The following is a 23,898-nucleotide window of genomic DNA, read 5'->3' on the forward strand; positions in this document are numbered from 1 at the left end:
AACTTAGAAAATGTTATGCAAAAGCATTAAAATCTATGTATTTTTTCATTTATTAAACTGGATTTAAAATTCAATTGAGTAGTTTCTCAAAATTATGAATAGATATTTTTAAATGTCATACCTTTTAGGTCATTAACGTAATTTCGGGTAGATAAGCCGCCCTATTGTTATACGCCGCATGTACAATAATTCGCTAACAATGAACAAAAGTTCATCGGATAAACCGCCCCATTGTATATACTGCAGAAGAGTATCAAAACCATGGTACCCCCTCTATATATCTCTCACTTTATACATATGGATGCGATTATCTATTTACGATTTGGTATATATTACGGTACTATCTATGGGGTTAAGACGGTTTGTTTGTCGTCTTGTGTCATGAATTCTTATTGATTAGCCTATTTGGTTTAAATACCGGTGTTCACATGGTTGGAGAACTTTTTGCTCTGATGAAGAGGCTCCATTGTAGCCTTGAAATTGCTATTTGCTTTATGTTGGTTTTTCACTTTAACCATAATACCTTTAAGTATTTTTATACTTCGTGATTATTTAATAATAATACTTTTTACGAGGTCACAAATCCAATACAGACATGGAAGAGAAAAGGAAACCGTCAAAAGAAAGAAAAAAAAAACCCTTCAGCTTTAAAATATTCATTTTGAATGCTTGGTAAGTACAACACTTTTATACATAATAAAGAAACAATTTAACCAAATTATGCAATCTAATTAGAGAAAAACTTGATTTTTACTAACAGATCAATCTTACTCTCATTTTGAGTTTTGCCTTCTGTTCAAATTTCCATTTATTCAGTTTTTTTGTGCATTTATATTCAATTCTTAACAAAAGAAAAAAATCCATTAATATTTTCAATAATTTAATTTCATTTGCAAATCATTTACAAATAAATATTATTCAAATAAAGCTTTTACCAACAAGATATACTTTATTAAACATGCACAATAGTTGGTAAATATAAAAAACATTTTTACAAATATTTGAATAAAAAAGTAAATTAAGCAGCTATTTAAAGTTTTTAGCTGTTACTAGCATATTCTTTTTTTTATAGGAAGAGGGAAAAACAGTATTTTAAGTGGTTTACAATTACAAAAACATTATTAAAAAAATGATCAACATGCATATTCATGATATAAAATGAAAAAAAAGTAGCATAATAAATAAATGCATTGTCTTTGGCATCAAATTAATCTTGCATACTATGACATATTGAACTGAGCCATCAAACAATAAGTTAAAAACAGAGTATTAGTATTTTTAAAAATCATAATCTGCAGTTTTTCCAGAAAAACTGCAATATCTAGTAACAATAAAGAAGTACTCCCAAGTGATATTTTTATAACTAATTCAGGCAGGAAACCAGTTTAGTCGGGCCAAAAAATCATTTTTTTTAAATGTCATAAAATGTTAGTGAAATTTTTCAAGAACATGTTGCCAAAATTTCAGTGGAAAATTCAAGATTAGTTCTGATGCTGTGAGCACTTAAATGGCTGTGGAGATTTGAAAAAACGTTCACACACTTTTTCCAAACTATTTTTTCTCGAACCAACTTTTTTTTTTTAACTGGTGGGCATTCTAGCTCGAAGAGTTCACCAATTGTTCTGAAAATTTGTGTAAATATTCTTTAAATCTATATGAACCTAACTCTGGGATGATATTATAATTAAAAATATTTTTTTAATGCAAGGAATGTGCAAAAAAAGTAGAAAAACATGACATTGTAATCAAACACCTCAAAAATATGGAATTTTCAACTTGTTTGGTAACAAATAGGTTCACATTCTTAGGAAATATGTTGTTAACGAAAAAGAAAATTGCAATGATTACAGATAAAAATTGGCTTCGGTAATGCCCACCAGCAATAAGCTTTGATGGGGACCCCCCATGGACAAGTCTCTAACTCCACTATTTCTAGTGGAAATTACTTGAAAAAATTACAGTGTACTTCAAAAGATGAATAAAATATCCTGTAAGCTTGAACAAATTCAGATTAATCCTTCCCTGTTAAAAAAAATCACGAAAAACTAAAATTTCGGTCTTCTAAACTTGTTTCCCCCCATAAAATATATACATGTCAGGACTTGAGTTTGTATGCATTCAAACTAAACTGCAGTTAGTAAATAGTTTTAAATAACTCATGTCAGTATGGCAACTATCAATATTGAACTTGATGCTCAAAATTCAACACTGGTACATGAGTATTTAGTTAGTACAACATATTAATCAGCTCATATTTCAAAGCTTCTAAATCAAAGTAATATATAGTTGCTACCGTCTTTATAATTCCAACTAGCTTCATGAATTAAATAGGAAACATTAAGGATTTTTACTAAGCGAGGTTTTAAGCTTAAAACCAAAAGAAAAATCAAATTGAACTTTTTGGAAATTAATAAATTTTCAGATTTTTTTCTCTTATAAAATGTGTATATTGTGAACACTTAAACTCATATTAATAGCTTTTTTAAAATTTTATACACCTACTAAACTAAATTTTAATTTAATGCAGTTTGAATTTGAAAATTTAATTGAAAATAAATGTTGAGATTTGGTAATGATGAGTTGCAAAATAACTTCAATGAGATAAAATTATAATTCTACCTGTTTGTCTGTATTTGAACAAAAGTATTGCAAATTCTAAATAATGTTTACGCAAATTGAGTTCTTTAAAAAACAATTTTTGCTTGACATATTTTCAATGACATAAAATGACTGAGGGTTCTCAGCTTGAATTTATCAACTTCAAAATTGTTGAATTGAAAAAAAAAAAAAAAAAAACATTGCAAACATTTTTCTAATTTTATTTAGTTTGAAGATATTTCAAACGTGTAAAATGTATATTTAAGTTGTATATAGAGATCCCTTTTGTATACTTTCTACAAAATCTTTACAAACTGATGAGATAATCTGTTTTCTTTTAGCTATAAAATATAAATTCTGAACAAATTTTAACAAGTATCATATTCATGTCATTATGTTATCACAAACAATTAAAAATTTTGAGCATTTTTTGCAATTGAACAGGAGTTGCCACGCACCGGGAAAACCTGGAATTGTCGGGGAAAATGAAATGGCCGAAAATGGGCGGGGGAAATGAAAAATAATACATTTCTGGAAATGTCAGGGGATTTTGTTTTACTTTCCGATTATTCTTAGCTAGCTCTTAGTTAGTGCAGCATTATATGTAATGTTAAGAATAATTTCTTTCCTCCTTATCTTTCCTGCTGCCATTCCTCGTTTTGTAGTTCCGACTTTCTCCTTCCCCTTGAAGTTCTTTTTATCAACTCTCTGTTATTGGCGCACCATGGCTGAGTACGCCAGATTGTTTTGTCTGCGAGTCTGCAGATTGTTTTGTCTGTGAGTGGTGGGTCAGAAGTTCTTAATGAGCTGCAATAATCTTTTCATGTTTTATATTATTTCTTTAAATTTAATTTATGAAATCGTTTTCCTCTAAACAGTTTTGTTCTGTAAATTTAGCTCAGACAATTTAAATTTAGAAAGTTTCCTTTTTACAGGAGTATCGTTAATCTTTTAGTATTTTGGTAGTGATCTTTAATGACTGTTCCAATGTGCTTCTTTCTTTCAAAATAAAAAGTAATCCAATTTAAAAATAAAAATCTGCACATAGAGAATTTTGCAATCATTGCTCAAAATTTTACGTTATGACAGGGGTGTCCACAGGGGAATTACAGCGCAAGCTGCACCATCAAAGTTTTTAGGGGGATTTTTCATTTACTTAAATTTGTTTATTGATTCAAATTCATTTATTGATTTATTTTTTTTTTTAATTACTTATTTTATTTTACTTTATTTATTTTGTGTGTGTATTTCGTTAGTGGAGTGCAGAACTTTACTTTTAAAATAATAATAATCAAAAATAAATAGGTAAATAAAAAGTATTAAAAAAAAAGGGTTAAAAATAAAAAAAGCGCAAAGGGGTTCGGAAATATTAGGGGTGGGCAACCCTGCTTTATAAGCAACAAATAGAGGAAATACGTCGAGCTAAAAGATGCTGATTTTTTTCTCAGGCCAAAGTCTATAAGTGCAGTGAATGTACTGGACTGGGGGAGGGGTGGGGCAATAATTGGAAAAGTTTCGATTTCATAAGTTTTTAGTTCAGGCTATTATCAGCAATTAACTTTATTTTTTTGTGATACAGATGTCACAATTGCTTATTTGGCCCTTCCTTCCACTTGATGTTAGGCAGCGGCTCCTCGGGATGGATTGAAAAGAATATGTGCTACATTTACATTATTTCATAATTCTTTATCATAGGGATTTGTTTCACTTTTGTTAGTACATATTTTTGATTCTTTCAGCTTGAGTAAATTAAATTTGGCAACCATTGTTTGTAAAGTTTGAAAAAGAGGTAAGTTTTATCAAAATTTGAGATGTATATGTTAATGTTGCAAAAAGAAAGTGGTCATCAAATAACCTGGAATTTTTCTCAAAACCACCTGGAAATGTCAGGGAATTTCATTCTTGAACTTTCGTGGCAACCCTGTTGAATTATTTTAAGCATATCTGTTATTTATGTAAAATACTTCACTTTGCTCTTAATCTGAATTGAAATTGGTTTTCAATTCATCTTTAAGTACTGAAAAAGATGTTTACTATAAGCACATTTTCACACAGTTTGAATAAAATAAACCTATTTTTAATGAAAGAGGTATCATAATTCTTTATATTTTTACACTTAAGTAAATAAGTACTTATTTATTTCACTGACAAAACAGATGAAGATGCATCATCATTAGTAGTAAGAGCACTAAATATCGTTGAAAGTTCTTCCAGCAAAGTTTCAGAGCGATAAGCCACACGGATATCTGGTACGTTTGTGCGAGTTATATCGTTGCCTGCTATTCCTTCTTTCATGCAATTTGGTCCTAGCCAATGTTTTTTAACCTGTAAAAAATCATTTTTGTTAGTGAACTATTTTTCAAAAGAACCAAGCTGTGTTTAGGAACCAATAAAGGTTTCTTACTGAAAGTGGGAAACCGCTCATTAGAACACTGTTTCTAGCCAATTCACACATGTCACAACTGCTGAGTTTCCAGACTTGTGCAGCTATGCTGTACTCTTCCATTAAAGGCTCCTACAGAAAAGGTTAGATGAAAAAACGGCCAATAGATCAAATACTTCATGTTATAACCCTTTTAGGATCATGAAGCATACAGTCTGACCACAAATATATGGAATTTGGCATTAGGCTAAGATAAGACAATTTCATCTGAATGAATCTGCAGGGGAGGGGGGAGAATTGCGATGGGATGTTGATTCACGCATTTTATAATGTCACTAGGGTCTTTTATTGCATTCTCTAAAATAAAATGAATGGAAACAAAAAAGATAAAGTGTTTTAATTTTGTTCGGAAATGTAAAAAACAAAACGGTAAGATTAAAATTATGTTGTAAAAATATAAATCAATTAATTTTTTAGTGAAAATATAAATTGGATATAGTTTAGATTAAAAAAATTATTGCCATGAACAAACTAGTTTTTACAAAACTGCGTCCAAATAATTAAGATATATATTAATGAATACACACACGGTTGTGCACAAATTTTGGGGCCCGTCACAAAAGACTTACAGGGCCCACTCCATATTGTTTACCCTACATCCCTTGCATATATATCACTCCTTATTTTAAAAGTGTTGGGCCCTCTTCAGGCTCGAATCCAGGCCAACAGGTTTCCCTTCTCCCCCCCCGTAAGCCCCTGAATGAATATCAGAAAAGTTTTTCATTTTCCCTTTTTGAAAAACCGTAGCACTTACTTTTGTAAAATGAAACTGCAGAGGATCGTCTGTTGACAAGGAAATGCATAATCCTCTGCTAAGATATTCAGGCAAAGGATTTCGATGATAGTTTAAAAATAAAGAGTTATTACTCAATGGAGACATGGCAATGCCTATTTGCGAAAGGTAGTACAAATACTGTAACACCGGGACCTAGAAAGAAAAAAATATTGACCCTTTTAAAATCATGAGCTAGATATCAAAACAATCTCTGGCAACTAAATATCAACTGTTCCAAGTACGCAAAATCCTACCTACACTTTCTAAGAATTAACTTACCTAAAGTGTAGAATGTCAAAGTGCTACCTTAGGCTTTCATATTGAAACATATTCCTATCCTTGAAAATTTCTTATTTTTTCATTGCTATAATCCTTTTGTAGTCCTAGTTTTGTAAGCAATTAAACTGTCAAAAACTTTTTTTATTGAATACCTTTTTGCTCTTTGCAAACTGAATGATCTATGAAGAACAAAACTGTGAACTTGTTTTTTTATTGTATTGTAGGGTTTTTTTAAATAAAAATATACTTTTGTTGAAACGGCACTTTCCTACTAAAAATCAATTTACCAGTAAAATAAAATTATTCTTCTTTTTCATTGCTAAAATGTTCCAATGTATTATTTTGCATATCGGAAACCATCAAATTCAAAGGCAATAGGGTTATTTCCTTCAGCCAAAAGTACTACTTTTAGTCTGATAGAATGAGCAAAAAAAAAAAATAATAATAATAACATGGACCCTGAAAATTCTTTCATTTTCCCAACAGTTATTTTTTAATTAATTTTTTAAAATGTCCGATTTTGCAAATAAGGTGTGGTCTTGATGACGTCACAAATGACGCTCTTTGGCGCATTTTGTACCGCGTTTCCACGTTATGATAACCAAGAAGTGAATTAAAATTGCGCTCTATGCTTGCTATCAACCATATTGTTGCCAAAACACGTGAGTAAAGATGCAAATTAAATATTTTGCTCTGTGAATGGCAACACAGAATGGCATTTCATGATTTGTGATGTCAACAAGAAATGTAAACAATGAAAGTGCAACGATTTAAGTAATTTTTTTAAAATATTAAACTTAAATTATTTAAAAAATGGTTAGATCCTATATTTTTAAGCATGTTCTTTCAGAAAAAAAATACTTTTAAAATTTTGGAAAGGACCCATTAAGATTCAACCAAATGCATGCATTTGCAAAAAATTCTAGCTTTGTCAGGAAATTTTTTTCATTAAACTCCTACTTAAAAATTGGAGTAAGAGACAGTCAAAAATAAAATAAAAGAAAAAAGTGAGAGATGTATGAATGTGAAACAGAGTTAGTTTAAATCAATCTAAAGGTAAATGAATGAAAAAAGGTCTATTAAATTAAAAGTTTCATTGTAATGACTTAACTAGCCTCTCAAACTGACAGCAGGGATAAAGTTAAGATAAACAGAAACTTACATAACTAAGACACTTAAAATATTTTTGAAATATTGCAAAAGTAAAGAACATTTTTGCTTTTTATTTCATCACATAATTTAAGATTACCTTTTCAATTCTATTTTAAATGTTCAAATGTTAAAAGGAGTACATTGGCATACTGTAACAGATTAATTTTTAAAATCAAGTTTTGAAAATAATAAGAAGGAAAAAAGAGAAGTAACCTTTACCACTGTTTCATGGAGAAACATTCAGAAGTTTAAGTAAACTGCTATCATTGTATAAAATTACATATTTCAAAAAAAATAACAACACATTATTAACTTCTTATTTCTTAATGTGCTACGTTAAAAATCAAAAAGAAAATTTTTCTACTGATTTAAATATATGGTTCAGTGGTCTGTTTATTAGTACAAAAATATCACTTTTCTTGCTCTATAGTTAAAATGAAAGAAAAAAAGGAGAAGAAAATACCTTTCTTAAAAGTAAACCATGAGAAATATTCTCACTCAAAAGAAAACCTCCAACTAAATGCTGAACAGGACCAGCTTCACCACAATGTGGTCGAAGTACAAAAGTATTCATTTTTCTTTCCCTGAAGGGGGAAAAACACATTTCAAATTATTTCCTTAATTTCTGAATAAAAGCTACAAATAACGCTTAAGGAAGTTTTCTAATCAAAGTAAAGAAATTCACAGGTATAAATTGATATTCTTAAATTACTCACTTTCTGAAGCAATTTAAAACACACATATTGGCATAAGTATAATACAAATAGTAATTGTAAGCAGGATTGTCTTCTTCATCCCACGCTGAAGGAAGAGTGACATCTTTATCAAACATTGGATTCTCTGGCTTTGATTCGTCATCAACAGAATCAAATCCTGTCACCTGTAACGTAAATATATTTATATTAATAAAATAAAAATACTAATATAGTTCATGAAATACACCACCAACTCAGTCATTCCAGTCGAGGACTGCAGTTTCGTGCTTATTAGCACTCATCAGCCCGGCATAGGAAGTGACTGAGCTGGAGGTGGAAAACCTTTTAAGGAAGCTAAGAGTGCCAAACAAACTGGTAGCTAGTAGAATAAGCACTGACCTGAGTTACCTAATATAGTTGTTTGCAATGTTTCTTGACAATGACATCACGATCCACACGAAAGAACAAACTGCGCTAACACATACTATGAAACTTCAGTAACTTGAGATTTATTTTTCTCATGGCTGGCCTAAGACTCCTATATATTCAAGTCGATGCATCAGCTAAAGATCAGCCATTTTGGATCAGAGTGAGTGTTTGAGTGGTAGTCTTTTCTGGCAAGTTATTGTGTTTGGTGATTGTTCATTGTGAGCAATATTGGCGGCACGTGTAATTTTTATTTAATAAAATACTTTTTGGACAATTTGGCAAAGTTCGAAACTTTGCTCTGGTAACCCTATATCCCAGCAATGAAAAATCTGATCCAAAATGGCTGAACTTAAGCTGATGCGGCGGCCTGTATATATAGCAGCTCTAGGTTGGCCCAGAGCTAATTTCAATGAATGAAAAACTCTAAATTGACACGCATTTGCAGGAACCCCTATCAGTTGACTTCCAATTGCTATTCTCTAGTCCAATTTTTGGTACCAACATTCTTTCATATTGACCTTTTCTCAGAGTTTTACGCCGCTGTTTCTTGGTCGGTCAATCCTTTCCAGAAAAGCTCTTTTAGAGAATTCAATCTTTTATCCAGGGAAGTCATCCACCATACTCTGTGCTGTTAGTGTAATTTTGAAAAGCTAAGAAGGGGTAGGATAAATGTACACTGGTTAGTCCTGTAGAGAAAGAAGGCCCCATGCCATATTTTCAAACAAGTGTGAGCAGGACTTAATCTTTAACAGACCTGACAGACAAGAATTTTTTATCTCTTTTCAAAAATTATGGATTTATTTCTCACCAGATATTCAAATATAGATAATTTTATTATGTTCTTCTCAGGAAAAGAGAATGAAAAGAAAAGGAAACTCATTTACTGGATTCAATTTTCAAAATGTGAATATTAAACATTAGTAAATAAGTGATGCAGAAACTCTTTAGGGATTAAAATTATGGAACCTCAGTAAGTTGACATCTGCTCACGTCTACATGTTTTCATGTTCACTTGGGGTTTTGAGTTACTGAAGTTCCACTGTAGTCTGTTAGGTTGCAGGAAAAAGCTTGTATTAACTATCTGCTTGGGAGACTTAAATCAAATTTCGGAAAACCATTGCTTGTGAGCTCTTATAGTCAGGTTCTATTCTAAGTGAATGTACTAATCTGCACTAGACAGCCTGTGCAGTTTGAAACATTTAAAAATTTACAAAAGTTGTAACTCCCCCCTTCAAAAAAAGTTGATATATATATATATATATATATATATATATATATACAGTCAAACCTTGATATCTTGAACCTCCTTATGTCGAAGCCCTTGATGTCTCGAAACAAAAATTTTCCCCAGCATTTGCTATGAAAACCCCTATGTATTTTCCATAGTTATCTCGAAATTTATTTTTCAAAACCCTTGATATGTCGAAATGTTTTGCACAGAAGCAAGTTTCAATTGTCGTTTTGCTTCGGCAATTTTTTTAGTAAAACCAGTTCCAGGGACAATTGCTTAACGGTTTTCATCCCTTTTCTTGGAAATTTTGTGAATAGGGGATTGGGGCAAGATAATAGGGGAGTGTTGGCATGAAGGGGGTGCAGTGTTTTCCCCAGAATTCAGAATCTTTGTGCATTTCTCTCGAACATGTTGTCCACTTTGAGGAAAGGGGTACGATTTTTCATCTGTCAGTTTTCAAGCGAAAACGGAAAATGCGTTCCTCGTTTTCTTCATTCAGCTTTTTTAACTCCTACAAAATGGCTGCTGAGATCTTTTTGAATGTGACGTTACTGGTTGAAGATAAAATTAGAATTTTTAAACTTTTAGGTGAAAAAAACCAAGTTGAAATTTTTGTACATTTCAGAATCTCATCCTGTTAACTTTCGACAATTAGAAAATTTCAAATCTAGTGAAATATTGAAGACTACTTTGTTGATCGTAACTCGATGTGGTCCAATAGTACATATATAAATGCATATAGCGTACGTGTGTGTAAATGTAAGAGTTAGTAGTGTAATTTTTTAAAAACCTTGTTAACTCGATATCTCAAAATTTTTTCCCATCCCGAGAGATTCGAGGTATCAAGGTTGTACTGTATATGCATGGGTTTAACAAGCTAATATTTCTACGGTGTCATGCCTGATTTCATTTAAAATTCGGACAACATGCTTTTAACAATTCGCTCTCCGCTTATTTCTCCACTGTCAAGAAACGCTACCATCTAGTACAGTATATATTCCACAGATATTTTTTCTTTAAACAATGGATACAGCACAACAAGATGCAATCGAAAAAATGCAAACTATAGAAATTATTAAACATTTATGATTAAAACACCAAATGTCTAATAAACAATAAACTTTAAAAATCACGTAAAAAGTTCATTTTTAGAGATTTGTCATTTCTTACATATTTTAAAAACATATAAAGTTCTGGATGACTTTTGGGATTGTTTGTCACTTCAAATAAAGGCATGAAAATATTCTCCAATATCTCCTGGAAGTTCTTCACCAACTTGTTAGACTTATAGATATCACTAAAATAAGAAAGAAGAACATTGCATTGATAAAACTTGCATTTTAACAGTCATAATATCTCAGTTTGTCAATTAAGTTTGTATAGAAGTATATGATATTTATGACAATATAACACTCATACTATAAGCGAGGTATTTGAATAACCCATCTGTTGTTGTTGGAGAACACATTATGTTTTACCGCCCATTGGGCAAGATGGTCCCACTCTTCTCTGTTGCGACCATAAATAGATAGACGCAGTTCGGCATTCTGATATTTGCTCTCCTCTAAATCACTAAGGACTTCCTGGAAAAAATTCCTTTTTTAATAAACACAGTTAATTTATTAAAATTATTAAATAATAATTATTAGAATAAAACAAACAATTTTATAATTCATTGGTTTTGAATTAGTTAAAATTTAAGAACACTATAACTACAGTTGGATCAAACAGTGGCGTCATTATGTGGGGGGGGGGCGCCCCGAGTTTCACCCTGTCCGGAGTTCGACACCCAAAGTGGCATTGCGAGTCTCTGAAGAATATAAAGCAAAAATGTATTTTTAAGACTAAATTCGTAAAATTTCCAGGCGGGGGGGGGGGGATGCGGAACCCCCTTCACACCCCCACATCCTGGAGTAAATATTATACTCAGGATTAGGTTCATTGTCAAAACTTTAGCCATAGTAGTGACTTCCTCTAGAACCAAAAAACTGAAAATGAATATTTTCCCCTTTGTTTACAGTTAAAATCAAATTGACCTGATATGCTCCATTACTAGTTGGTACAAAATCTAAAATTGAATAAACCCAATAAACAAGCCTAACAAAAAATTAGAATTGGCTATCTACTATGAAATTCTTAAGAATTGCAAAGATTTTTTTTTTTAATGGATCTTTAACTGGATGCAGCTTTTAAAGAAATGCTCTGCGACAGGGTTGCCATCAGAGGAAAAATGAGGGTCAGAAAATCTCCCCCTCTTTGAAATTAGAGTGAGATTTTTAAATATTGAGATAGTTTTTTTCAATATCTTATTATTCAACTTAACAGACGTTACAAAATCGCAAGAAAGTCCTGCATTGAAATATTTTTTGAATGAGATTTCTTTTTCCCGGGGTCTCACGCTCTATTGGGAAACCTGATCTGTAATAAAAGAGAATTGGCTAAAAAGATTGATATCAACAGTTCAGGTCTGAGTCACAGCAAAAAATCTTTCAGAGAGGCAGGCCCAGATCTATAAATTTTTGGTGCCTTCCTGCAAAAAATCATCAGGGCTTCTACTATTCTACTGCGTTGAAAACAGAAATAACAGAAATACATTTGCATTTGACTGAGCAAATATTACCTACTTTAAGTATATGAGCAAAGTACTTCCCTTCAACATAATTATCAGTCTTCAAAAAGATTTCCCGCAATCGACTTTCTCCAATAGGATTGTATTTTGCATTGAATTTGTCAAATCTGTGAAATGTATTTCTATCCTGTAAAAGTAAAATGATATCTTTTTAAAGCTTTATTTTTCATAGGACCAAATTATTACCGTGCTAAGCGCAAAAGTATTGTCTGCAGCAGAGTTCAAAATTAGAAATTGCTGTTTTAAGTTTTTCTCCTCCATGTATGTGATTCAGATGCAACTTTTTAGGAATTTTTTAAAAGATATTTACCATTCACAAATGATCATAAAACATTGTACAGTCGGACCCCGATTTAACAAACCTCTATTTAACGAATTTCGCAATTTAATGAATTTTTATTTTTCCTTGACTAAAATGAAAGCAAAAACCCCTATTTAATGAATAATAAACCCCGAATAGACAAATCATTTCAACAGCTAAATTTTTTTTTTGCCAATTTAAATGAGGAAATATTTGATTTTTTTTCCAAATGACATATCCATAGTGTTCAAAGCAGAAAAACACTTTTATTAGAATCTGCAATTTTTGACAGGCAAGGGGGCAGCCAATGAATAGTGTTTCTGATGCAGAAAGCGATAATGACATATCCATAGTGTTCAAAGCAGAAAAACACTTTTATTAGAATCTGCAATTTTTGACAGGCAAGGGGGCAGCCAATGAATAGTGTTTCTGATGCAGAAAGCGATAATGAAACTCCCATTAGAACTTACTTTTTCAAATGCTTTACGTGGCTGGAAACTGTAAAAAATCTCATGCAGCAGGCTGTAAATGACAAAGTATTTCCATCTCTCCATAAAGTCAAGAGAGAATTATTTCCAGTAAAATATCAAAGAAATTGTCAAAAAATCTATTACTCAGTACTTTAAAATTTTGAATTAACTAGTGTGTAATAATTCGTGGAATGCTGAACAAAAAGTGTACTTTTTCTACATTTGGATATTTATGCGCAATTGCTTATGAGGGCTTACAGATAGTGTAAATGCAATTTTTTTTTCACACTCCAATATTATGAATAACCTCGATTTAACGTATAAAAGTTTTGGTCCTGATGAATTCTTTAAATCTGGGATCGACTGTATTTAGGTGACATATGAGATAAAGAACCACCTGGTGATCGTAACTCAATTTTGATAAAAAGTTTTAGATACAACTTTTGTGCTTAGCAGGGCAGTATACTTAATTTTTTGAATGAAACATTTTTCACTCAAAAGTAAAAATTATTACAATTATTAAGTTGAATAAATACTTTTGTGCATGAAAAGTAAAAAAAAAGAAATAAAGTACAATTGCATAGCAATTGCAGATTACTGCATATACGTCTTTCGGGGTTACAAGGAACCCCTTTATCAATGCAAAATAAGTATGGATCCAACACAAGGCTTTAGTCGGTATCTTTGGTGCATTGCACTGCTAGTTAGTGTTGTTTGTTCTTCTGTTTACCAACAAAGATAGTAGAATTTCAAACTTATATTGATCATTTTTTAGAATTATTAGCACTTATAGTTGATTTTATTAATTTTTTTGATAGAAAAATGTTGATTTTGTTTTTGAATTTAGTAAATATTAATTTAGTAAATATTTATATTTTTTTGTTAAATATTCAGAGTTAGCACATGCATTTAGAAATATCACAGAAAAAACTTCAAAATTAAATGCTTATCTTAAAAAATTAATTTGTCAAAAATGTGAAACCATTAAATTTTTGTACTAAAAGATTATTTAAAAAATCATAATGCAAATTTTAAAGCAATAAAAAATATTTCAGTGCCATGAACACGGGAATTAACCCTTTATAAGACACTACCAAAAGCCTTTTTCAAGAAAGCATTTTCAACAAAATCAAATCTGAATAATACAACACGAAATGATTTCAACCGAATAAAATGAACAATCTCAATGGGGTTGTTTCCAAAATTTTAAAAGTATTTTTTTCTGAAAGAGCATGCTTAAAAACATAGAATCTGACCATTTTTTAAATAATTTCTTTAAGTTTAGTATTTAAAAAAAAATACTTAAATCGGTGCTCTTTCATCGTTTAACGCTTCTGCGGATGACATCACAAATGATGAAATGCCATTCAGTGTTGCCATTCACGGTCCAAAATATTTAATTCGCATCTTTACTCACCTGTATTGGCAAGGATATGGTTGATAGCAAGCGTAGAGCGCAACTGTAATTCGCTTCTTGATTATCATAACGTGGAAATGCGGTAGAAAGATGCGCCATAGTGCGTCATTTATGACCTCATAAAGACCATGTCTTGTTTGAAGAATCGGACATTTTAAAAAATTAATCAAAAAAATAACTGTTGGGAAAATGAAAGTATTTTCTGGGTCCATGTTATTTTTTTCGCATATTCCATCAATTTCAGTGACAAGAAGTACTACTTTTGACTGAAAGAAAACAACCCCATTGCAGAAAAAATAATTTGATACGAACAGTCTGTGATACAAGTGAACTGAAAGTTTTGGGAAAAGAAAGGACAGAGCCAGTAAGTTAAGCTTTTGCTGCTACAATAAACTCTAAAATATTGAAATTGAATAAGTTCTCGCGAGGCCCGGATCTATAAATTTCGGGCCCCAATGCAACAAAATCTGTAGGGTTTATCCCCCGAGGACAGCAGTGTATAATTACAATGTTAATAAGACTTAGTGCTATTTTTTTCCTTCAATTTCTTGGGCAGTTCAAACCATCGCAGGAGATCACTACAGATGAAAATTAGAGTGATTAAGCCGCGCATTGGAAAAAAACTGCTCGCCATACGAGCAGAGGCACGACAAGGTCATCTCGCAATATGACTGCGTTCAGCCACATGCTGCATTACCGGTAAAAAAGAAACACTGATGTGGAAAGTGATATGTCACCCGCAGTATTCACTGAACATTACCCCTTCTGACTACCACTTGTTCCGGCCAATAATGTATGGCCTGGCTGAGCAACACTTCCATTTTTATAAAGATGCCAAAAATAGGGTCAGCTCTTGGACAGCCCCAAAAGAAGTCATTTTTCTGATGTGGGATTCAAATGCTGCCAGCAAGATGAGGAAAAGTAGTGGCTAGTGATGGACAATACATTTAGTAACATGTTTTTTAATGGGTTTTTAAAATAAAGCATTAATTTTCACAAAAAAATTCTTTAAAAAAACAAATGAATTAAAATCAAGAATAAATCATAAATAATCAACTGTATCAATACTAAATTTTAACCCTCCACTTTCAAATAAATTCATTAACGAAATTAATAATGCAACTAATGTAACTTTAAAGCTAGAAATAACCACTCCATGGTTAGAGTTATGGCAAAATTGCAAGCAAATACCAAACAGCCTCCAGAGACTGCAGTTTTACCATTGTTTTAGGCACATGAGTCTGAAATTTTTAAAAAACCAAAATGCATTTGACGATCTGTTGCGCTAAAGTATTTTTACTGGTCAGTGTGAAGACATATTCAGCTTTTATATAAGGTTATTTTCTCGCATCTTGGTTATGTCTACTCTAGACTGACGATCCCAAAACAAGGGTCTGCAGTCTCTGAATGCTGTAACCGCGCTGTTTGGTATTAACTTGTAATGTAACCTTGCTTAAAGCAGACAAAGGAAATAAGGTTTTCTTACAGCATGGACATCCAAAACATCAACACTGAGATCATAAGCAGTCAAATTCAGAGATTCAAACACCTAAAAGAGGGAAATCAACAACTCTTATTTTTGATACATTAAACAAGTTTTATTTAGAAACATAATGCAAAGTCAATGCAGAAAAAAAAAAAAATACTTTGAACTTTGACATCTTGAATTCAAATGTTTTTAGCAATCACGAGTGTGTGTATGTAGGCATGTGTGTTTGTGTGTGGGGGGTATGTGTTTGTGTGTGGGGGGTATGTGTTTGTGTGTGGGGGGTATGTGTTTGTGTGTGGGGGTATGTGTTTGTGTGTGGGGGGTATGTGTTTGTGTGTGGGGGTATGTGTTTGTGTGTGGGGGTATGTGTTTGTGTGTGGGGGTATGTGTTTGTGTGTGGGAGTATGTGTTTGTGTGTAGGGGTTATGTGTATGTGTGTAGGCATGTGTGTTTGTGTCTGTGTGCTAGCATAAGTGTGTGGGTAGTTGTGTGTATGAATGTGTGTGTGGGGGGGGTATGAGCATGTGTGTGTAGGCATATGTGTTCGTGTCTGTGTGCAGGCATGAATGTGTGGGTAGTTGTGTGTATGTGTGGGTGTCTGTATGCATGTGTGTGTTTGTGTGTGTGTAGTTGTGTATGTATGCACGTGTGTAAGACATGGATGCAACCTGGAGACTGCTTTCGCTATAAGAGCTACATTGTGAGGAGCGCGTCGACGGTGATGGTGCGGAGGGAAAAATCAAAGGAATGTCAAAAACAGTCAAGTGAGAACAATAAGCAATCGTGATTGCTCAAAAAAAAAAAAAAAAAACCTGTACACTTATCTATAATATTATTAGTACAGATGGGGGAAAAAGATTCTTTAACACATGCTGCATAAAATGCAATGGAAGCATTATTGTAATGTTCATAACTCTTATTCCTCAAACTATGTATGGTGAGAGGAAGTAATGCACTTAAAAGCAAAAGAGGTTTACATTTTTTCCCTCTAAATAATAAATTTTCGCTGATATACTTCAGGAATACAAATTTTGTTAAATGTAGCATACTTAGAGAGCAAATGTTCAGCAGTCATACGTTCAATGTTAATCAAACTACTTGAAAAACAAATGATAAAATCAACAATATTAATGCACAAATTTTCATGAATACTAGCCTGCGTGCCCGGCGTTGCACGGGCTACTTAAAAAATGAAACAGATGTCCAATTGATGTTTTTGTATTACTCTGACATCAGTTTCTAAAGCGCTAAGAAGTAAATAAATACGCGTAATGCAAGGTTTGTAAAACACCAGTAGAACATATTTTTGTCAAAATTCTCTTTAACGTTAATCATAGTTATCAATGATACAAGTTATGAGTATTTTCAATTAGCACAAAAGATGAAAATATATGCATTATCAACTATTATCTCTGGTCACTTTAAACTGAATTAAATCTGATAGACTATATCTGAAATATTTATGTACAATTACGATCATCTTTTTACATAAAATGACACACACATTTTGATTGATTATGTGAAACTAAAGCACCAAGACTAAATAAATACCAATAAGCATTAATTAAATACCAAGTCATCAGATTCCAAGATAGCTTTAGTTAAAATCCTTAAAAACAATTTTTTTGTTCAACTCTGTTTCACTTAAAGAAATCCAAGCAATCTTAATTTAACATGTTCTTTTAACGATACAAACTGAATTTCAAAAATAGAAACAGGTAAGAAAAAGAAAGTTATTGCAATTCGAAAACTCACCCATGTAACGGGAAAAAGTTCAACAAAATAAACATAATTAGTCGCACATCCTAAATGTATCAAAATATGAGGCCGGTCAATGATAAATTTACACTACAATCAATAAACATAGCTAAAGAAACAACTTTTATATGAGGAAAAGAGTTAAGAACGTTGAATGTAAAAAATAAAAAAGGACAGACGATAAAATAAAGGCTATATCCGAATAGAGCAACCAATTTTAAACTAATTTGAAATGAAATTCTGGATGGAAACGTTGTTTTAAGATTTGGACAGCAGCCAAAAAAACTCTTTTAAAACAATTATTAGAATTTTATTTGTTCATACGCAAAATGGCAACAGGAAAGAAATAAAAATTCCTGAATAACGTTATGCTAATTAACGTTTTAATTAATATCTCTGCTAATTAAAGTCGTACAATTACGAGATTGGTTCTATTGTTTTCTTTGGAAAATTTCGAATTGATTGGTATCTCGTTCGACTCTCGATTCGCAGCGGTTCTTGAGGAGATCGATCTTCAGACAGACAGACAGACAGACGGACGCGAACAGATTTTAATATTATAGTGGATTGAAGGTAAATATTTCAGGACTACGAATGGAATTACGTTTTCAAAGCTGAAATAGCTTTCAGCATTCGCCACTACAGGAGCGTATATAGGAATTTATTTTGGGAAGGGCTGAAGCCGAATATTATGAGAACTTTGAAAATTTGAGCTTGAAAAGATTAAAATCCTTATATTCACAGTAAGCAGCTTTGAATTTATTTTGGGCAGGGCCAGGCCCTCTTCAGCACCCCCCTTAAATAAGCTCTTGCATCGCTGAGCATCAGTCACAATGAAGAATACCAACTGCTGGCTCATTTGTGATTGCTAGTTACTTTTTAGGGATTATTTCTTAGCAACAGAAACTGCAAATGTTTTCGACAATGAGAAAGGCATTCTGTGCAGCCCCAAAACATATGTACGCCAATTTGCACTTTAATAATGTTTGTTTTATCATTTATTGTTCGCTACACAAAGGTAATGGCACTTTTCTTCTTGAATACTTGGAGTTAATATTTCTTATAATTTATGTAGCAAAAGAAGTACGTAAAGGGTGAGAAATGTTTACTATACATACAGCATGTAAATAAGTAAAAATAAAACTATAGCTCATATAATTAGCAATAAGACAAATAAATAACTAAATAAAATAACTGAGTTTTGCTTTTTGACTTCTGTGCAGAAAATGCAAGTATTTCAACATGTAATTAATTTTTTAATTGAAAATACAAATTAAACAGTATTCTAAAACTAATAATTAGCATATTATATTTAGAAATTTTTTTTAACTATGGTTTAAAATTTAAAAGTTTATTTTGCTGATAGTTAACATTTTATCATAAGAAATGCATTTTCCAACATATTGCACTAATTTAACAAGAATAAATGAATAAATCTCTAAATAAATTAAGAAATATAAAAACGTGAACTAAAATTTCTTCACTCATTCAAAATTACATTAATCAACGTTAGACTTAAAAATTACGACTAATAATTCATATGAATTTTAGCACAGAACTTACTTAGCAGAGAAAATGCACATGATTCATCACTAAACACCACAAAGGAAAAAAAAAGAACTCCGACAAACCACTTCAAAAGCTAAAACAATGAACAGCAAGCAGTAACAATTTAAGCATGAAAAAGAAATAAAAAGAAAAGCGTCAACATGCACAAGCTATGAGCAAACACACACACACACACATACAAAATAACATGCAAGACATAGGGCTAAAACAAAAATCTTGTTTCACAGAACATAGCTCTGAAAAACAGAACACCCACATCAATAAAAAAAATACCCCCCCCCCCCTTTCCCTTCATTTATGGATATTTTAAGAAACAAGTTTGTTATTGATGTTTTAACAAAAACAGTATGATGGCAAGCATAAAAAAAAAAGGACTATCAGTTTGTGAAAAGGTAGATATCATTAATGAGTTACAATAGAACATAATATGCATAACACACACAATGTAAAATATATATACACATTTTTTTTCTTTCTCATTTTATTTACTCACAGTTGGAATAAATAAAAGCTAATTCGAACAAATTTATGAATTTTTGGCATTTTTAATTAACCAAGTTTAGCTATAATTTAAAGTTCTTACAACCCACTAGGGAAACAGGAATTTACCTTCTGGGGGAAGGTTTCATAAAAGGCATTGCACCTGAAAAAAGTAAGATATTAGGATTGATAATGGGCTTAAACCAAGGGCTCTGGGGGCGTGATCTTAGACACAACTTTTTGCAGCACCTGTAAGGTATAGCTGTAAGGTATCTAAACACGGAAAATGAATTTTCAACACTCATTTGCAAATTGCAACACAGTAAGCCCTTGTTATATCGCTCATTCAGATATATGACGCTTTTCTTTGTCCCTGAAAAATTATAATAAAAAAAACTTAAATGCTGTTTTAGATTTAACATTGCAGAACAAAAAGGTTATATTTCTGAGGAAAAATATTTTCTTCCTTTTATAATCAATGAACAAAACTGGCATATTTTCCACAGAATTAATTCATGGCACATTAGTTGCAACTGTTGATTCGTATTCCACCATGAAACAATAAAAATATTTTAAACTATTTTTCTTAGTTTCAGAAAAAAAATGGTAGACAGAATAACTACTGTTTTCATTAGGAAAATTATCCATACATGATACACTAAAATTTTTGTAGATACTCATATCATTAATTGAATTGCTACTCTTAATGCCTCAGTTATATCACGTTTTCGGATATTTCACGCTTTTTTGCTGTATCCGGACAAGAGTGATATGACGAAGGGTAACTATATACGAGGTGCGGCTAGAAAAAAACCGAACTAGCACAGGTGAAACAATAAAACGAATGCAATAAGGCTGAAAGTCGCCTGGCCTGTCACGTGACTCTTGCTCCGCCTACTGCTCGAGTTTCATCTGCCTCCTGCACTCAGTCTGCCCGTGGCGTCTGTTCTAAGTAGTTGACGTTTTGTCTGTGCGTCGGAAAAATGTTGAGTGTACAGAAAGAACAGCGTGTTAACATCAAATTTCTTTTCAAACTTGGAAAATCTGCAAGTGAAACGTTTGTAATGTTGCAACAAGTTTACGGCGATGATTTTTTACCGCGAACACAAGTGTCTGAGTGGTTTAAACGATTAAAAGATGGCCGCGAAGACACAAGTGATGACGCTCGCACTGGCAGACCATTGTCAGCAAAAACTGATGCAAACATTGAAAAAATCGGTAAACTTGTTCGAGAAGATCGCCGTTTAACAATCAGAGCAATGTCTGAGTTGACAGGAATTGACAAGGAAAGTGTTAGGCAGATTCTTCATGAAAGTTTCAACATGAACAAAGTGTGTGCAAAAATGGTTCCAAAGTGTCGCACAATTGAACAGAAGGAACGCCGAAGAATGATTTGTTCTGACATCCTAGAAAACATTGAAAGAGATCCCACCTTTTTACAAAATGTTATTACTTGTGATGAATCGCGGTTTTTTACTTACGATCCCGAAACCAAACGCCAGTCGATGCATTGGAAATCTCCCGATTCTCCATGACAAAAAAAAAGCACGAATGTCAAAATCGAAATTCAAGGCAATGATGATTGTTTTTTTTTAATGTCAAAGGGATTGTACACATTGATTGGGTACCAGAGGGACAAACAGTGTATCAGCATTACTACATTAGCGTCCTGACTACCCTACGTGAGCGAGTACGGAGAAAACGGAACGATTTGTGGAAAAAAAAGACATGGATCCTGCACCAAGACAATGCCCCAGCTCACAATGCGTTGTCAGTGAAGACGTTTTTAGCCAATCACAACATTCCCATCTTAGACCATCCACCCTACTCACCTGATTTGGCCCCCTGTGATTTTTTTCTTTTCCCTAAAGTCAAGTCAGCTTTGAAAGGAACTAGATTTGAGAGTGTTGAAGCAGTAAAAGAAAAAGCGACGGAAGTAATGTATGGACTTACCGAAAATGATCTGCAGCATTGCTATGAACAGTGGAAAATTCGTATGGAGTGGTGTATAGACCGAGGAGGAGAGTACATTGAAGGAGATAACATCAAATTGTAAATAATGGAAAATAAAATTTTTTTATAGCATCAGTTCGGTTTTTTCTAGCCACACCTGGTATATTTTGACAAAAACCATTTTTTCATTTGACAACTTTTAGAAAATTTAATTAGCTAGGAGGTAACATTTTGTATCTGTAAATATGCAGGTGAGACAGGGATGGACCAATTTTGCTTACGTTTTTTATTTTTAATAAAGCGCTACTAAAGCAGTTTAAGCTTGTACTAAACGTCATGAAATTCTTTTATTTTGCCGGAAAAAAAAAGTATATGTAAAAATTCTACAAATTGTAAATAAAAAATAAATATCTAATAAATAAATATTGGATAAATAAAATAAAAAGATAGCTGTTAATTTTAATGAAACGTTTTTAACATTAAATAGCATAGAAAAAATCATATCAAACAAAGTTCAAGATACTAGGTAGAGCAGTCACTAAATTGAGAAGCTTTTCAGAACTGGTAAAACAACATCTTGCTGAAAAGGTGAGAAAAAGTTGCAAATTTTGAGCTATCTTCAGTAGTATCTTAATTTGTTGCTATAAGTAGTAGAAACTACAATTTTCCCCATAACAGCTGACAATTCTGCTAGCAGAATACTTCTTTTCATGATATGTTTTAATGAGTGTGGTTTTAATCCAGCATTTTTCGAATTTAATTTCAGAAAAGTAAAAAAAAAAAAAAATCTGATCAATTTTCAATCTGTCCTCAAAATCTTAACAGCAAAAATCTTTTTGAAAATTAATACTTTTTGAATATTTTAGATATAACTATCAATATCTGGATTGTTAACAAATAAAAATCAATAATAAAATAGTTTTTCAGTTGTTACTGCCAATAATTTAAAATCATAAAAACATTAATATGTATTTACATTTCGTAAGCATTTTTTAAAGAAATCTAGCTTAGCTGTTAGCAGAACATAGGTAAGAAAGTTTAGCCCTTACTTGAGATGTCATGATTTCAGTCACTTCTGTATCGGATTTCATCCACTCAAGAATAAAAAAAACTTTAATTACTCTTAGAAAATAAAAGGTACATATGGAACATTGAAAAGAAGCTACATACACAGCAAAGAAACATAACATGAAGTATTTAAAACAAATAAGAATGTAAAATATAGACAAACTGCATGACAATATCTTCACTGCTACAATGGATGACTTCGGTCATCAAATTACGAGTAAAATTAGGCTCATTTATTTATTTCATCAATGAAAAATGTCTCCTGTCTTATCATTTCATGGAGCTCTTAGGGAGCCCTGGTTGGAAAATGTTCAGTTAAATGGCAGCATCTTATTCATATTCTGAAATTCATTTTAACTATGATTACCTCTTGTTCAGTTTTGTATGAATAGTTTTTGAGAGGCAGCTTAAATATGAAAAATATGGGACTCCTAAAAAGTAAAAGAGCCAAACAATGTTTGAAGTATGCTACAAGGGTGCCCATATGCAAAATTTAAGGGGGGGGGGGGGCTCAAAAAATTTCCCCATGGTTTAGCAAAATATTTTCCCCGTAGAAACCAATTTCAGTACAGATTAAACAATATTAAAATTTGACATTTTTAATAAATTATTTATTAATGGCTGAAAAAGAAATTTTTATACATTTTTGCAAAGAAAAAAAAACTAAAAGCAAGGAATTTCTCATTTCAAAGGGGGGAGCTTCAGCCCCCCCTTAACCCCCCCCCCCCCCATATGGGCACCCTTGGTATTCCGTGAAATAACTTATACTGAGGATGTCCTGCCTCTTGATGTTTTAAGAAACATATTTTAAAATCACAATTGTTTTTTGTTTCTTATTCATGAAGTTCATAGAGTTCCAACTTTACAATGTAATCACCAGGTGTTTTATAAATCATTATTTTTCTTCTTCAACTTTAACATTGCAGCACTTTATAAAAAATTATTTACTTTAAGTCTCATTCTCATTATTATCAAGCTTTACCTTCTAAATGAAATGCAGAAAATTTGTTTTTCACATATTTAAATTCTAGCCTGCATCCTGATTTCAGATTCTTCATACTTTAATTTTCAACATCTTTAATTAAATCATAAAACACTGCTTCTTGTTTTTACACTAGGCCAACTTTGTATTTTACAAAATAACACTGAAAAAACACTCAGA

At 32.0% G+C, this 23,898-nt stretch overlaps 1 protein-coding gene across 2 annotated transcripts in view; it reads right to left on the reverse strand.

The window, feature by feature from the left end:
* Positions 1–614: 614 nt before the first annotated feature.
* The window catches only part of LOC129228251 (AMP deaminase 2-like), a 48,582-nt gene continuing 25,298 nt past the window's right edge, over positions 615–23,898 (reverse strand). The window contains exons 10-19 of one of the 2 annotated variants that reach the window (XM_054862920.1): positions 22,718–22,762; positions 15,906–15,968; positions 12,227–12,358; positions 11,022–11,185; positions 10,773–10,899; positions 7,964–8,127; positions 7,711–7,831; positions 5,796–5,969; positions 5,003–5,113; positions 615–4,923 (exon numbers count right to left, since the gene is read on the reverse strand). In XM_054862920.1, coding sequence (XP_054718895.1) covers positions 4,735–4,923; positions 5,003–5,113; positions 5,796–5,969; positions 7,711–7,831; positions 7,964–8,127; positions 10,773–10,899; positions 11,022–11,185; positions 12,227–12,358; positions 15,906–15,968; positions 22,718–22,762 — 1,290 coding nt within the window. In that variant the 3' untranslated portion in view covers positions 615–4,734. The remainder of the gene's footprint in view (positions 4,924–5,002; positions 5,114–5,795; positions 5,970–7,710; positions 7,832–7,963; positions 8,128–10,772; positions 10,900–11,021; positions 11,186–12,226; positions 12,359–15,905; positions 15,969–22,717; positions 22,763–23,898) is intronic. The other variant, XM_054862919.1, reaches the window with a different exon arrangement.

This window comes from Uloborus diversus, chromosome 8 (assembly GCF_026930045.1).
Source record: "Uloborus diversus isolate 005 chromosome 8, Udiv.v.3.1, whole genome shotgun sequence".
NCBI lineage: Eukaryota > Metazoa > Arthropoda > Arachnida > Araneae > Uloboridae > Uloborus > Uloborus diversus.